Source organism: Pseudonaja textilis, chromosome 6 (genome assembly GCF_049901715.1).
Source record: "Pseudonaja textilis isolate UNSWEBS1 chromosome 6, rPseTex1.2, whole genome shotgun sequence".
Classification (NCBI taxonomy): Eukaryota; Metazoa; Chordata; class Lepidosauria; order Squamata; family Elapidae; genus Pseudonaja; species Pseudonaja textilis.
The window spans coordinates 37,574,029-37,589,975 of NC_141995.1; the positions used below are offsets into that span (position 1 = coordinate 37,574,029).

The following is a 15,947-nucleotide window of genomic DNA, read 5'->3' on the forward strand; positions in this document are numbered from 1 at the left end:
TCTTTGTTTATGTAAGGAAAAATCTCTGAAACAATAACCCAAATGGGTCATGGGTTGTCTGGTGGCATGTTAAAGCATTCCAAATGCATGCCAGCCTCCAGAGTTTCACAGAATTTAAGTTGTGTCTAAGTGTCAACGACATCATTTGCAACTGGTGTGTTGTTTAATTGAAATGACACAGCAAAGAGGAAAAAGATTATTCAATTATACTCCCCATGCTAGTTTTTTCAGCTAGTCCCTTTTCTTTCCTTTTCCTCATTTAAAAGAAACAGAGAGCTATTAATATCCTGCCCATGTGTGGCACCAGCAGTAGGCAAAAGGCAACTTTGCTTAGTAAAATAGGACAAAGGGGGAAGAGTCAAATGATCTCAGCCCCCCTCACTGAAGTTCATTTCACTTTAATCAGACTCCTGCTACACTGCATATGGGTGGTAGTGCCACATCTAGTGAAAACATTTTTTTCTTCAGGTGCAGAACTAGAAATAATTCAAATAAAAGTTTTCACCATTTCCCTGGATTTATGTAGCTTCTGTGATCACCCTTCAATAAAGAATTGAACTGAGAATTAAGGAGAAATTAGAAGAAGATATGCATGTTATGTGTATGAACATATGTCTTGAAAGGCAGACGGGTATCTAGAAAGGCAGATATCTATGTGTGTGCATAGATATGTAATCTTAATAAATATTGAGCCCAAAGTTGGCCATAGATATTTTTCTGGTAAGGCAAAGAATAAAATGATATTTTTCCCATTCTGATATAGATTATGATGAACATTTCTTATGGTTAATCTTAACGCAGGTAGTCCTCGACTCAAAATCAATATTTGACCCTAACATTTATTTTGCTAAGTGAAGAATTTGTTCTGAAATTTGTTCTTTGCCCCATTTTATATCTTTTCTTGACACATTTGTTAAATCAATCACTGCAGTAATTAAGTTAGAAACATGGTTGTTGAGTGAATCTGGCTTCCCCATTGATTTTGCTTGTCAGAAAGTTGCAAAATGTGATCACATGATTCCTGGACACTGTAACCTTCATAACAATGAACCAGTTGTCAAGCATCCGAATATAAATCATGTGACCACAGGATGATGTATTGGTCATAACTGTGACAGTCGTAAGTAATTTTTTCAGTGCCGTTGTAACTTTGAATGGTCACTAAATGAACTGTTGTAAATTGAGGACTACCTGTACTTAAGAAAAGAAGAGGCACAGACATGTCATTGCAGTTCAGATTTCTACATCCAAATCAACATATCACTAAAGCAAAATAAGGATGACGGGAACATGTATGTATCAAGATGTCCTGATGAGATAATGCAATGCCACCACTAGATGTCAGTGTTCACATACATATTACATTGCAGCAAAATCTACACAGAATAGTACAGCCATTCTCATTTCACTTTTTCATTAAATCAGGCCTGATATTTCTCTTATCAGCCTTTTGATAAGTTAATTTTTAAAGACAATCTAAACAAGAATTAATCATTATAAAATAAATGTCATCTAAGTAAGCCTCTGTTTTGTTAAAATGTTCATTTTTTAAAAATCTGGGATTATATTTTACATGAGAAGGAAATAATTATTAAGGCTCAGTTAAACTTTGAAATTTGAGTGTCTCCTTAAAAAGCAACTATGTAATTCAATCTGACAAATCTTTTGTGGTGAATTGGGTCCTTGTTGATCTCAGACTACAGTTGTACAATAATTCTCAACTTTCATGGTTTGACCTAAAGAAACAAATTTTAGCTTTTTTCTATATAAATGTCACACGTACACGCCAGAAAAATATTTTCTGTGCTGAATTCTGTCACATGTTTTAAAATATAAGTTTGAGTTGGATTATATTTTTAAAATGATTAAATAAAATATGTATTTATAATAATAGTACTCATTTACACGTTTCAGGAACAAAATAAAAGTTTATTGTCTATGTAATGGAAATGAGAAATTAATAAAAAGGAATAAAATACTATAATTGCGATAGTTGTCAGGAATCACCAAGCTATCTTAATATGGGTTTTCTAATCTTGTTTTTTCATGTAGACAGAAGGACAGAGGTATCATTCAACACCTGCAATATATCATAAACTTGTGACTGATTTACTACAATCCAAAGATGACAGAACAGCATTTTCACTATAATGTAATTGTGGAATAATATTATTTGCTCAAATACTGTCCAGTAAGCTGAACAGCTATAAAATGGAATTCTAGCATCAACATATTCAGCTATTAATTTTCAAAATTAATTTATATGCCTGATTGCCATAAGCTTTATTAAATAGTTTTTCTTGAAAATCTATATTAGGAGAAAATATTGATAGCTTAATTAAATACCTAAATATGTTACAAAAATGTAGCTAAACAAAGGTATTAAAAAGGAATAAAAATAAAAGGAATTCGAACTATACAAATAGTTGTCAATTTACAACCACTTGTTTAACAACTATTCAAAGTTACAAAGGCACTGAAAAAAAGTGATTTACTATGTGGTCACATATCTGTGTAGTCCTTGCACTTTGCACTGTGACAGCATCCTGTAGTCACAGGACCAAAATTTAGGTGCTTGACAACCAGCATGTTTTTATGATGGTTACTGCATCCTGGGGTCATGTGATCATTATTTGTGACATTCCCAGGAGCTTCCAACAAGCAAAGTCAAAGGGGGAAGCCAGATTTGCTTAACAATCACATTATTCACCTAATTTCCGCACCAAAAAAGATCATAAAATTGGACATGGCTCAATGCAGCAACTGCATTGCTTTGTGGTCGTAAGTAAAGGCACTACCTGAACCATGAAAATGAAATAAGAACACCTGAGTATAAATTTTTGAAAGAAACAGTATTAATAATCCAAAGATAATATGATCACATTTTACTTATATTAATTATATGTTTCTATTATGCTCATTTTTATTTATAATATTTATAGATAGTACTTATAAATGGAAATGTGTCAATGGAAAGTGATTGTTATATATTTCATATGTAAATAATTGATAAAAGTCAAGGAAAATGCAATCAGCTTAATTAACTGTTACAAAAAGGAGACTAATTAGTATCTTGGTAGAGGTGTTTTATTTCTTTGGGATCAGATAGGAAGCATTTACTGCAACAAGATCAGGTATCCCTGAAACAGAAGATAATGGGTTGAATAAAAAATATTGGAAAAGGGCCATGTGTATCGAATAATGTATGAAAATCCAGTCTTATAATCAGGTGGAAGCTCAAATATTGAGTCTGTTCTTCATTAAGCTCACCAATTATAAGTGCTATTAAAGCCTGGGTCAGAATTGGACCTTGTTTAGAACTCCATGCTAGGGTGAGGGAACATAGACTGGAAATGAGTTCAAATCCTTTCTCACAACATTCATCACTTGAATGAACTAGGTTTCATACTTCAGTTAAAAACGGATGGGTCTCATTATATCGACATTTTAAATTATATTCCCATTGACAGAACAGACTAAGCTAGTAATTGCTCTTTCACCAAAAAAGAAAGAAAAAAGACAGAGACTTGTGGTACTTTAAAACTATGTATTTACTACAGAGTGTAAGCTTTAGTGAATTAGAATTTTCTTCATAGAAAATCATAGAATTCATAGAATTTTCTTTTGGATATATGGGGTAAAGACTTCAGTTAGTTAGGGATTTGTAGGAACATAATTGCTGCAGAAGAGGGGAGTCAGATCAATTCAGGAATTCGGCATTTCAAACAGTGAGAAATTACTGCTTTAAAAAAGCAAAGCAAAGTTATCAATTAAAGGCATAATAAACATAAATATTATTCATAGCACTTTCCATTCTATATAGAATACTTCATAATAGTAACATTTCAAATTATATTTTTAAATATACCACAAAAACCTTTCATAAATTGAGTTGACAATGAGTTTATCTAGGTTTTTTAAAATCTAACTCAGCAGATGTCTATTCCAGATTTATAAACTGCTATGAAAGCAATAATACTTGCACTGTTCCTCACAACAACATTAACATACAGAGAAGAGAGGTATTCAATAGATTCAGTACAGCCAATTTTGCTTGAGTTCATGAAAATGCAAGACCTTGCTGAGCTCAGACAAATTTATTATTTCCTTTCAATGAAATCCAAGTTGCCCCTGCAAAACACTACAAGTATGCTTCTCTATTACTTTCTCCTTATAATAACAACACACAATTGAAATCTTGCTGTCTTAATTGAAGAAAAACTTCTTGGAATATGTTTTAGAATTACATGAATGTGAAATAGTTTGTGAGTACAATTATCTTTAGTAAAGATAAACTGCTAAAGTTGAGTTCCATTCAGAAAATAAGATACATTATTTCCTCAAAAACAGCCCCTGAATTTCTCTTCATTCCAAGAGAGGAAGACAATGTTTCACAATATGAGATGCCATTAATGAATATAGCTTGTCATTCAGGGTTAATGCAATCCTGTGCACTTGTAGTGGAGTGTTGGTGATCTTGGTTTAATTTCACTAGCCCTCTGGTCCTCATTGGGTCATTCCTATGGTGAGAACTCTCTGTCCTTTCTCAGTTTGACAAGAAAATTATCAGGGAAAATTGGATGGTAGAATTGGGAAAAAATCATCCACTACAAGAAATTAGAAGAAAATTCTTCCATTTCACAGCCCTAAAATTAACTAAGATAAAAATGTTTCTCCATCTTCTTTGGGGATCTCATTAAATATACATGTACAGCAGCGGTGGGATTCAAAAATCCCAGCAACTGGGCAGTGAACCGGTTGTGGGGTGGGTGTGGCCATAGTAGGTGTGGCCTACCGGAACTTCCGGGAGGGCCGTGTCTTGCCTTTCCAAGGGTCTGGAGGCTTCCTTCGGGTCTCTGGGAGGGCAAAAACGGCCTTCCCCCGGGCTCTGGAGGCCCTCTGGAAACCGGAAACAGGCCTGTTTCCGGACTTCCGGAAGACCTGTTTTTCCCCCTCCCAGAGCCTCCACGCAGACCCTGCACTTACCTGCATCGAAAATGGGCTGCATGGAGACTCCTGTGAGGGATAGGGTGGGGTGGGGAGGCCAGCCGGTTGGTTCAAATACCAGTTCAGTGAACCAGATACAAATTTAATATTCGGTTCGCTCGAATCAATCCGAACCAGTAGAATCCCAACCCTGATGTAGAGTGCACAGTGGATGATTTATCTTCTTTCTTAACTACTGTTTTTGCTCCATTAACATGCAGGTAAACTCTGTTTTCTCAATGATCACAACAGTTAAACATGATTAGAGACACAAAACCACTGTAATTGAAAAACTGCCCTCCAGTATCCAACCTTTTGTTTTGGAGGAACAGAGCCATTGAGAAATGACAGAGGTATAATTACTGCCTGGTCCCATGGGCAGTCTGATTTGAAACCTGGGTATAGGATGAAAACCAAATTGATGACTGACATTACTGTTGAGAAAGTGGCTGGATTGCAATTCTAGAATACTGTACCCTTAGATTATCTAGATCGGGATGTCAAACTCAAGGCCTGCAGGCCAGATGCGTCATGTGCTGGCTCCACCCCTGCCTGGTTTAACAAAGAGGAAAAAAGTCCTGATACATCATGTGACATTGCCATGACAATATGACACCCATGATCTAGACCTTTAGAAAATATTTAGAGTTCAGGATTAAACTAGGGTCATTGGTGCTGTCTGAGCTTGATTGTTTATTGCAGACATTTAATTACCAAATTAGGTAACATCATCAGTGCTGTAAGGGAATGGGGTTTACTGTCTTTTTATATACTATTGGCTTGTCAGTGTGGGTGGGCGTGTTCTCGGTGGTTTCTTGATTAGGGTGTTGCTTGCTGTTAGCATATTTGTCTGAGTTGGTAGTTCCTTGTTGATTGAATTATTGTTTACATTTTGACTGTTGGTCTTGATGTTAATCTCTGCTCACCTGGATATTCATTGTTGGGAGATGTATCTAGACCAGGGGCCTGCAACCTTAAACACTCAGCCATTTGGACCTGTTTCCCATAGAAAAAAAACACTGGGAGCCACAAAACCTGGGTGGGCATGGCCAACTCGACCTCACTCACTCCAATGTAGTCACATGACACTCCCCCAACCACACCTACCAAGGTTTTGTGGCTCCCGGTATTTTCTTTTCTCTGGGAAACACGTATGTCTCTCTCTCTCTTTCTCTATCCTTCCTCCCATCTCTTTCTCCCTGTGTCTGTTTGTCTCTCTCTCTCTCTCTTTCTGTCTTTCTCTCTTTGTCCCTCTCTTTCCGTCTATCATCTCTTTCCCTCTCCTCTTTCTGTCTCTCTGTCTCATCTCTTTCTCTCATCTTTCTCTCTCATTTCTCTCATCTGTCTCTCATCTCTTTCTCCCTCCTTCTCTCTCTCATCTCTTTTATCTCTCATCTCTTTGTCTCTTTCTCCCTCTCTCTCTCATTTCTCTTTGTCTCTTTCTCTCTCATTTCTCTCATCTCTCTCTCATCTGTCTCTCTTTCTGTCTCTCTTTCTTTCTCATCTCTCTCTCATCTTTTTTCCCTCTCCCTCCCTCTCATCTCTTTCTCTCTCATGTCTCTCCTTTCCTCCCTGCCTCCCCCCTCTGTGTGTGTGTGTGTGTGTGTGTTCCCTCTTGAACCATTTCCAAAAACAGGCAAGGGTTGGGGGTTTTGTTCTTTCTTCTTCTTTGGGTGCTTTTTACCACACAATTTAAATCAAGAGTCATTTCAGGTTCCCAGATAAATGAAGCTCTTTCATCTCCCTGCTGTGGTTCCCTGATGGCTGAACCCACCACTGGCTGGCCCCACCTCTTGCCCTCCCTGCTCAGTCACTGCTTGCCTTCCCTGAGAAGGTAAGGGTGACGGCAGCAGATGGAGACTCACTTCATATTCCACAGCAGGAGAAAAGCGTCCCTCTATTTGTCTCTTCTTCCTGCTTTTCTTGGTGCTGTGCACCTTGGCCACTTTGGGAGACATGCGACTTTCTCTCCGCCCTGTGACACTGGTTGGCCCAGCTGCAGCCGATGCTCCACATCGTAATGGGCTCCAGGAGGAGGAGGGTACACCGTACTCCCCTATTATGAAGTGCACTAAATTTAAATGTGCTGTGCAAGGCGCTGCAAGAGCAACGAGCAGGCCATGGAGACAGCAAGACCAGTGATGAAAGCTGCAGCAGGGCCAGGCCAGTGTTTCGGGGTGGAGAGCAATTCGGGCATCTCCCCAAGCAGCTGAGGTGTGCACAGCACCAACAAGGGCCGGAAGAAAAGGCAAGTACAGGAGCGCTTGGCTCCCGCTCTGGAATTTGGAGCGAGTCTCCATCTACAACCGTCAACCTTACCTTCTCAGGGCAGATGAGGAGTGACTGGGAGGGGAGGGCAAGGGGCGGAGCCAGCTAATGATGAGACTGGGAGCCATAGCAGAGGGCCCAAAGAGCCACATGCGGCTCTGGAACTGCAGGTTGCTAACACCCAATCTAGATCTTTTCCAGTTAGGCTTTGCATGGGGTCACAGTATAGAGGTGGCACTGATTACACTTGTAGATGTCTTGTGGAGGAGCCAGGATGAAGAAAGTTATTTTCTTGATGTTTCAGCAGTTTTCAATATCATTATGATAATCTTTTGGACCTACTGTGGCAAGTAGCAGGTACAATGTTACTGCAATTCTCCACCTTTCTCCATCATTGGTACCAGTCAAGTGTTGATAAGCGGAGAGAGGTTGCATGAGATATCTCTGATCTGTAGAGCCAAAGAGCACCACACAGTCACTCTTTATGATGACCCGGGATTGGGCACGGAAGCAACACAACTGGAACGAAGGTGTAACTCCCCTTTATTGCTTCAACTTTCCCCCAAAAGTCCCACAGTTCTTGAAACTCCAGGATCAAAGCTCCAATAGTTTCTGGCTGCTATTAGTCCAGAGGAGCAGCACAGTTCTGAGAGCAGCCACAGTTCAGGGAACTTGGTCCAAGGGAGTCCTAGTCACAGGAAGAGTTCATGAGGCCTGCAGCACAACCCGGAGCAGAACTGTGCCATTGCGAACTCTCACATAGCCAAGCAAGGCAAGCAGGGCAAGGCAAACAGGATAAGGCACAGCAAAATATCCAAACATCAGTAACAGCACATGAGGCTGGAAAAAGGCAACACTTGTTCCTGACAAGTGACACCCCAACATATCTCTTTAAACCTCATTCCCCAGGTGAGTCTTGTGAAGAGGGGCAGGGTGCCTTCCTGAGTCATCGGGTCACCCTGTGCTAATCCCCCCTCATCTCCATTCTCCATACTTGGGGATGGGGGGAGGTAATTGCTCATTGCCAAAGCTCCATCACTCTTCTGCTCCACTGCCTATCCTCTCCTCCCTCCTCCCTTAGTCATCCTGCACCCTTTCTCCTTCACTGGTGACTCTTCCCAGGCCCAAGGGACCCGGGACTGCCTCGTCTTGCTCCTCCGGTCATTCCTCCAGGACTAGAGAGGCTGTGCCATCTTCCTCTGTCGGCCCTAGCTCCGTCTCATCCTCATCCTCAGACACAGGCTCCAATGGGGCCATGACACTCCTCCTATTTGGTGTCTATAAGAAGCTGCCAGCTCAGAGTTATATCATCAGTAGATTTATGGTACTCAGTTATGCTTTGCATAATTGGCCCAACCAAGTGATGCTATTGAAGTGATAGCCAAGTTCCAAGATAACATGAATAGTGAATTCATTACAACTAAATCTGCTTCAAAATATGATGGAAAGGTGTTTTTAACAATATGAGAAAAAAGAATAAATTTAAATTGTATCAATAAACTTGTTTATTTTATTTTTAAAGACTGTTACTATGACAAGCTTTCCATTCTATAATTTCTTCATTAGAACTAAACAAGGATTTCATTTGTAACACACTAAAGAGAGAATGACCTTGAAGAACAGAAGGAAGAGTGGTTACCAAACAACAGATTAAAAAGGATCCAACCCAGATCAAAAAAATAAGTAAAGAAAAAGCAGACAATTCCTCCCTAGCTTACACTAAGATGAAGGGAGGAAAAGAGGGAGGAGTACATTTAGATTGGCAAGATTCTGTTACTATAGCTGTTACAATAAAAGAAATCCTAACGTTTATTCATTGGTTTCCTTTGAATGGCTGACACATTGCTTCCATGGGAATACAGTAAAAATGCAACCAGTATGAATAAGTAAAAGTTTATACTAGTTAAAATTAAGAAAAACATACATCAGTTAAATCATCATATATCATGATATATTTACAATAAGTAAATAATGTAAGAGCAACTCTTCTACATCTATGCAGTCCTAAACCTTTATGCCATTATTCTGCTGAACACCTAATTCTCAAAGTACTGTCTAATAATGCCTACGTACATCTACCCATGTTAATACAGGCTATAGTATTATTATCCTTTTTATCTTCCTTATTAATCCCTCTTATTGGTGTTATGATTATTATCACTTGGTGGTTTCCATGTACACTGAGAGCTTCTGTGCCAGAAACAAATTCCTTGTGTGTCTAACCACACTTGGCCAAATATTCTATTCTATTCTATTCTATTCTATTCTATTCTATTCTATTCTATTCTATTCTATTCTATTCTTTCTGTTCTATTCTATTCATTTTACTTTTCAAGCATTTGGGTCAAATCTATGCTTCATCTTCTTTTGGATCATTTTCAGTAGCATAACAAAAATTTTACTTTTATAAAGTAAATTAGTGTTAAACTTAATACATTGTCAGAAGACTTTCTGAAGGTCTTTTTAATCAGATAAACAGATGCCTAGCACACACATGGCTGCCAGGAGAGCATACACTGAAGTCTATACAAATTTTACTTGGAACTTGGGCTAAGAAGAACTATGATGATAAATATTTCATTAGGACATTTCTTCTAAAGCTTATGTGGGATTGTCTAATTAAAAAAATGCTAATGTGATAGTATAGCCTTTCTTTTTCTAAGAGGTGTATCTTATTTCTTCTTATATAACCTTTTCCTTTAAATGAGCAGTCAAGCATGTTTCTTTTTAATAAAAATATCAATTTGATTCTGTAAAACATAACCAACATAACCAAGTATAAAGACAATAGTCATAATAACAAGACTTACTTTGCAGAAAGTGTGGTTAAAAAGCAAATCAGCAATTGATATAAAATATAAAAGAGGAACTCATCGGTATAGAACTGCTATATTTTAAAGGGATCCCAATTGATCATATTTAGATCCACTGATATAGAATGAATTGCTATTAATCTAAGGGTAATCCACATTGTTAGAACTACTCTAAGTAAAAATTCAGCTTAAATGTGTTTGTTGATGGATTTAGAAATTAAAGGTTAGGAATGGCTTTTAAAATAATGTATTTCATTAAAATAACTTTCTATTTATTGTGGGCCAAATGCAATACAAATAAATTGAAATAAAAACCAAATTGCTTAATAAATGTGCATTGAGATTAGATTACATCTAAGAATTTTTGACATAAGCAATCAAATAATATAATTTCACACTGAGAAATTGACCTGACCTGAAGATCTGCGACAGGCTGCAATGGTTGGCCACATAAATATGCCCAGTGGTTCTCTATTTGGAACCTATCAAACACCCTTATATTTTCAGATTCCTTAAATAATAAATATTGTCATGATTCAGAACAAATAAACTTCATCTTAAGAATGCCTCTGCACTATTCTGACAGACTTTCTTAGAAATTATAAATGGTGGAAGGATGCAGCCAAGCAGTGGTTTGTTTGGCAGTATGCCATGTGTCCAGACTCCAGCAATATCCAAATGTGAACTAGGTGGATAAAGAGGAGACATCTAGAATAGTAGAGAGAGATAAGGAACAAAGTCGGCAGCTTGCTTCCTAGGAAATGATTTTTTAAAAAAATTACAGCCCTAACTTACTTGAGTATATAAAAGCAATCCCATTAATTACAATCAAGTTTATTCTAAAAATCTTCAGAATGAGATTAAGAGTCTCCATGAAAAATATCAGGCAAATGAATTCCAGATTAATTGAACCAGAACCAGTATTTCTCAACTTGGATACTTTTAAGATGCATTAACTTCAACTCTCAGATTTCCTCAGCTATGTTTATAATCTTAAAAAGCAGGTAACAACAATTTCTTTATAACAGATGTACAAACGTCCATCTCATTCTAAAATTATTAAGATCATCACCATTTTTTTCCAAATTAAAAGATAAAATAATGATCTCTTTATGGGGGAAAACTCTGCTGTTATTAGCATTAAATTTTACCATTAAATTAGGTCTTCTAAGGTATTAATCTGAAATTAGTATGGTTTCAAGTTCTTATGTTAGTATCAAATTTTAATCCAAATTGATAGCAAGGCAAATTAAAAAGTACAAAAGTTCGGATTATTCCTTTATCTCTTTGAATCCTAAGTAAATAACTTATTTATAAATCTGGTGAAAACTATTGATTCAAGTGTGTGAAGGATCTCCTTTTTTTTTTTTTTTGAAGTTCTGAGCAACAACTGAAAAATTATTTAGATTTTTCTGTCTGCTGAAAGCAAGTCCTAGAAAAAAAATGTCAGTTCATGTTCAATTTCATTGACCTCAAGAACTGAAATAGAAATTTGCCAGTCTAATATACAGTGCTCTCACATCAGCAGTTGCAATTCAACCAATACTCAACTGATTTTTGCAAACCCTCTCTCTCTCCCTCCCTCCCTCCCTCTCTGCTTCCAGAGGAATGCACTTAGCTTCTTTATTGATGGAAGAACTTGACTCACTTACCAAGCTTCCTTTCTCTCAACTTTCAATTAGCAATGACATAGAAGAGAGTTCACACTTATAGTTTCTGTTGGTATTCTGGCACTTCTAAATGGCTGCAGTATTGTTGTGCAGTTGTGAAACTGGAATACAGCCACCACCGTAGGACTTGTAGAGGGTTGCCTGTATTATATTTTGTTTGAAATGTCATTCCTTGAATTATGGAACATGTCCTCCTAATGTAACTATTCAAATTCTACTTTGAGAAACAACAGGAAAACTGTAAACCTTTACCCCACTGAAGGATATAGGAACATAAAATAGAATAAAATTTGGAACTTGATGGGATAAAAGAGGCTTTTCAGATTGGGAAATACTAACAAGAAAAGACAAGGAAAACAAGGGCCATTATTGTATTTATCCAAGTTTACTTCTCCCCACCAATAAAATATTGGGAATCTAAGAGGGCCCTCCCATTATGATGTTATTATTTGCAGAGAGAAAAATAAACTTTCTGGAAGTAAAGAAAGTTTATCCACCAAGAAACTAGCAGGCTAAGATCTCCATCTGCACAGAAGATTGAGGAAAGCTAAGTATTGATGGATAACTAAACTGCGTTTTGTTCAATGAGACTTGTTTAGTAATAGTTTACAGCACCACCAGAACAGCACAACAATGCCAAATTTGCTTTATCTCCATGACAACCTCATCTGTTTCCCACACATAAAGAAACATAGCAAAGAGAATCAAGACAATGTACCATTGCACCCAACAGGTCTGCCTTGGTCACAGCAAGGGCTGGTTTCCACTAATTTTAGAATTACAGTCCAATTTGCAAGCTACATCTGTTATCAACTGATGGAGGGGAGAAATTTTTTACTAAACCGTCATTTTTTTCTACAGTAATTTAGTTTAAAGAAATCTAGATATATGACTTTGCTGAGCCAATGATGTATTTTCTTTTTAAACATCAAGGAATTTTAAAACAAAATTCGCCAATAATAATGTCAATGTGAAAGCTAGCTCATATTGGTTCCTGCCCCACAAGGATTGTGACTTAGATGCCAACATACCTGTCATGTATATGCAGTTTCAGTTTGACACATGACAGGTTGTTCTTCCATTTCCCGATTCTTTTTGAGGCCTGAATCTCAATACAGTAAATGGAACACCAGGACCAGCAAGTGATTCTCCTGTGATCTTTTGAACCATTTAAGTAAGACTATGCATCATTGTTACTGATCCCCAAACAGGTTGCTAAAGTTTCAGGGCTCATTTCTCCTGGCCTTCATCGGCACCTTTTCAAACCATGGTCTCCTGAATTCTCTACAAGAGCCCACTTATGAGTCAGCATAGGGAAGATAATCTACTGTACCAAGTGGAATAGGGTTGTGAAGACTTTGGATGCCCTGCAACCCTTAAGGATATCCTGCAAATGGTAATTTACTGTGATGTGATAGTAGACACATATACCTAAATCCCTCTGTCTTCTTTCCAAAGCTGGGTCTGATCAGATCCTTAGAAAAATAGGAAATGATTCTCCTTAGCACCTGACTGTAAAGTAATGTCGACCAGCATTTGAGAAAGGAGCCGACCGCTATAAAGTTCCCGCTCAGGTCCCTCAACTTGCCTGGGCAAAGCAGTTTCTTCCCGGGGATCCGCGTCCGGCGCGCCCTCTTCGCCGATGTCGGGCAAAGTCACGAAAAGCAGCGGTTTGCTCGCGGGCGCGGCCCAAGCCCCGGGCTCCCTGGCCGAGCGCGGAGAGCTGCTTCCACTGGCGCAGCTGCCACTCGCCAAAGGCTTTAGCGCCGCTGCCCCGGACCCGCTGCTGCCCCCGGGAGACGCTCGAGCCGCCGCCGCTACGCTTGTAAGAGAGGATCCCCCAGCGCAGGCCAGGACAGTGCAGCGAACGGGCAAAGACGGGGCCCCCGACGGGGACGCCGAAGCTGTGAGGAGAGGCTGTAGTTTCGACAGTGGGGCGCCGGGGGCGGGCGAGTAAGAGGGCGACGAGGAGGAAGAGGCGGCGGGCTTGAAGAGTTTTGCGAAGACGGTGGCCAGGTCGAGGACCGCCACCTTCATGGTGCCGCCGCTTCAGGGCGCCAAGACGGACTTCGGCAGGCGCGGCGGCCAGAAGAGAGGCGTCGCGGCTGGGTCGCTTTCTCTTGGCCAGTGGCGGGGCTTCCAAACGGCTGGGGACTGAGCGCGAGGGAGAGCCAGCCTGCCACCCGGGTTACCTAGGCCTGCCTTTCTGCCTACCCAGGCGCCTGCCGAGGGAGGGAGCGGCGGTTGCTAAGCTAAACAAAAACGGAGCAGAGAGGAGGTCATTGGGCGCCGAGCAGCCCGCGCTCGCCATCGGGAGCGAGGGACGAGTGGCTGCGCTTCCAGGCTTTGAGGAAAAGATTAGGTGGGGTAGAGGAGCCTTGTGGGGTTGCTTTTCCTCCCGCCCCTGAGGTGCCACCCTCTCGTGGACCGATTTCTCCCTCGTTCGCCTCCCTCGTATGCTTTGGAAATAACCGCCCGAATTAGCCTAGTTCGCAAAAGGGACCGAGGACGTAGCGTTGTTTTTCCCTTACTCGCGGACACGTCTTTAAACGAGCCGTCCGTTTGGGGCCCATTAGGAAACTATAAGCCGGAGTAGAATTTCTCCTTTCTGCCCGAAACAGAATGCTTCTTCTGTGAGGCTCTGCCTTGGGATTGCGTTGGCAAGCAGACAGCTTCTCTTTAGCAGTTATTTCCATTTTCGTGTGCATGCAATATATGTATACCGGTACTTTTACTCCGCTCCAATCCTTCCTCCTCAGAGCTCATTTTACCTGAATGTGGTAGGGATTGCGGAAAAGAAACCAATCCTGGAGAGAGTCTATTCATTTTCTCAGGAGGCCTAGAATATTGCTGGGAGCGTCTAGGAGTAATTGCTGAAATAGACGGCCGTTTCAAACAGCATTGTTAGGATTTTTAGACCCTGCTTTGGGCCCTCTCACAAAATGGCTGTCCCAGGGTCCTCTAGCTTCTTTGCAAAATGCTTCTTAGACAAACTGTTCAGAATGCATCCTGCCAATGATTTCTAATATCCCAGATTGCTTTGTAATTGCACAATTTAACACTTAAAAAACGTTTAAGGTGTTCTAGTCTTAGAATATTATTCCCTAACAGTAATTCTTCAGCCTGTGCATAAATAAGGTGGTAATTAATTAATTGATTAATTAATATGCATAAGCACACCAACATGCTACCGTCCCTGTCCTATTGTTTTTTATTTTTCTTATATGTACCCATTTCATGTATTCATAACTATGTATATACTTATTATACCTATTATCTTGTAAGCGATTGACAAATCAAAATAAATAAAAATAAATGGTTGAAATTGGCACTTTGCTTCACATATGCCAGCTGATTTTATTTATAAGACTATAAATAATTTTAGTATTTAATAGTCACAAAACAATTGGATATTTTTCTATTATTGCTTATATGGAAAAATATCTTGAGTCAATGTACAGAAGTTGATCTAGTTCTGAATTAAATATCTTTAGACTAATTCAGGTTAATAAGAATGATAATACGTCAGGTCAGTGTAGCACCCTAGATTAATATTGGGTTTTATAGATAAGTTCCACTGTCACTTTAAAACTCTCCATCAGAAAGTCTGGAAAAATGTCACTCCTGGCGACATCAACACATCACTGTATTGCTTCCTGCAGCTTTTTGCAAGTTGTATTGCACTCTCCAGTATGTCCCATTTTCATATACGAAAAATCAATTTGTGGAAAAAAATTACTTCTTTGTTCTTTCTAAATTTTATTACCAAAATATCAAATTATCTAATTAAACATGCATATCAATTTTATTTTATATATGCACTTTTGTTTAAAAATGTCATCAACATGAATGGAAGCTAAAGATTTTCTAAATCAAGCCATAAATCTTGAAAGTATATGTGCTGTTGATTAAAATACATTCAACACATTATCTATATTATCTTTTATGCTTAGTTCCTAGGAGAGGAAGAGAAACAAAATATGAGAACAATCTTATTGCTATGGATGTAGGATCTGAACATTTTACATGGTTTTTAACATGTAACAGTTATGGATCCTAGCTCATCTCATGAATGAAAAGAATCCTGTGTTCATAGAAGGACCAGTTTGGGTCACCAGTTACATCTGAGAACATAAATTCAAATACAGTGATAAATTAATTGGAATCATATGTCTTGTAGAGAGCAATCTATCCATAAGAGGTGTAGTCA

At 39.0% G+C, this 15,947-nt stretch overlaps 1 protein-coding gene across 1 annotated transcript in view; it reads right to left on the reverse strand.

Moving 5' to 3' along the window:
- Positions 1-13,969, reverse strand: part of FAM149A (family with sequence similarity 149 member A) — a 47,063-nt gene extending 33,094 nt beyond the window's left edge. The window contains exon 1 of the mRNA XM_087936272.1: positions 13,326-13,969. Coding sequence (XP_087792398.1) covers positions 13,326-13,774 — 449 coding nt within the window. The 5' untranslated portion in view covers positions 13,775-13,969. The remainder of the gene's footprint in view (positions 1-13,325) is intronic.
- Between the last annotated feature and the right edge of the window lie 1,978 nt (positions 13,970-15,947).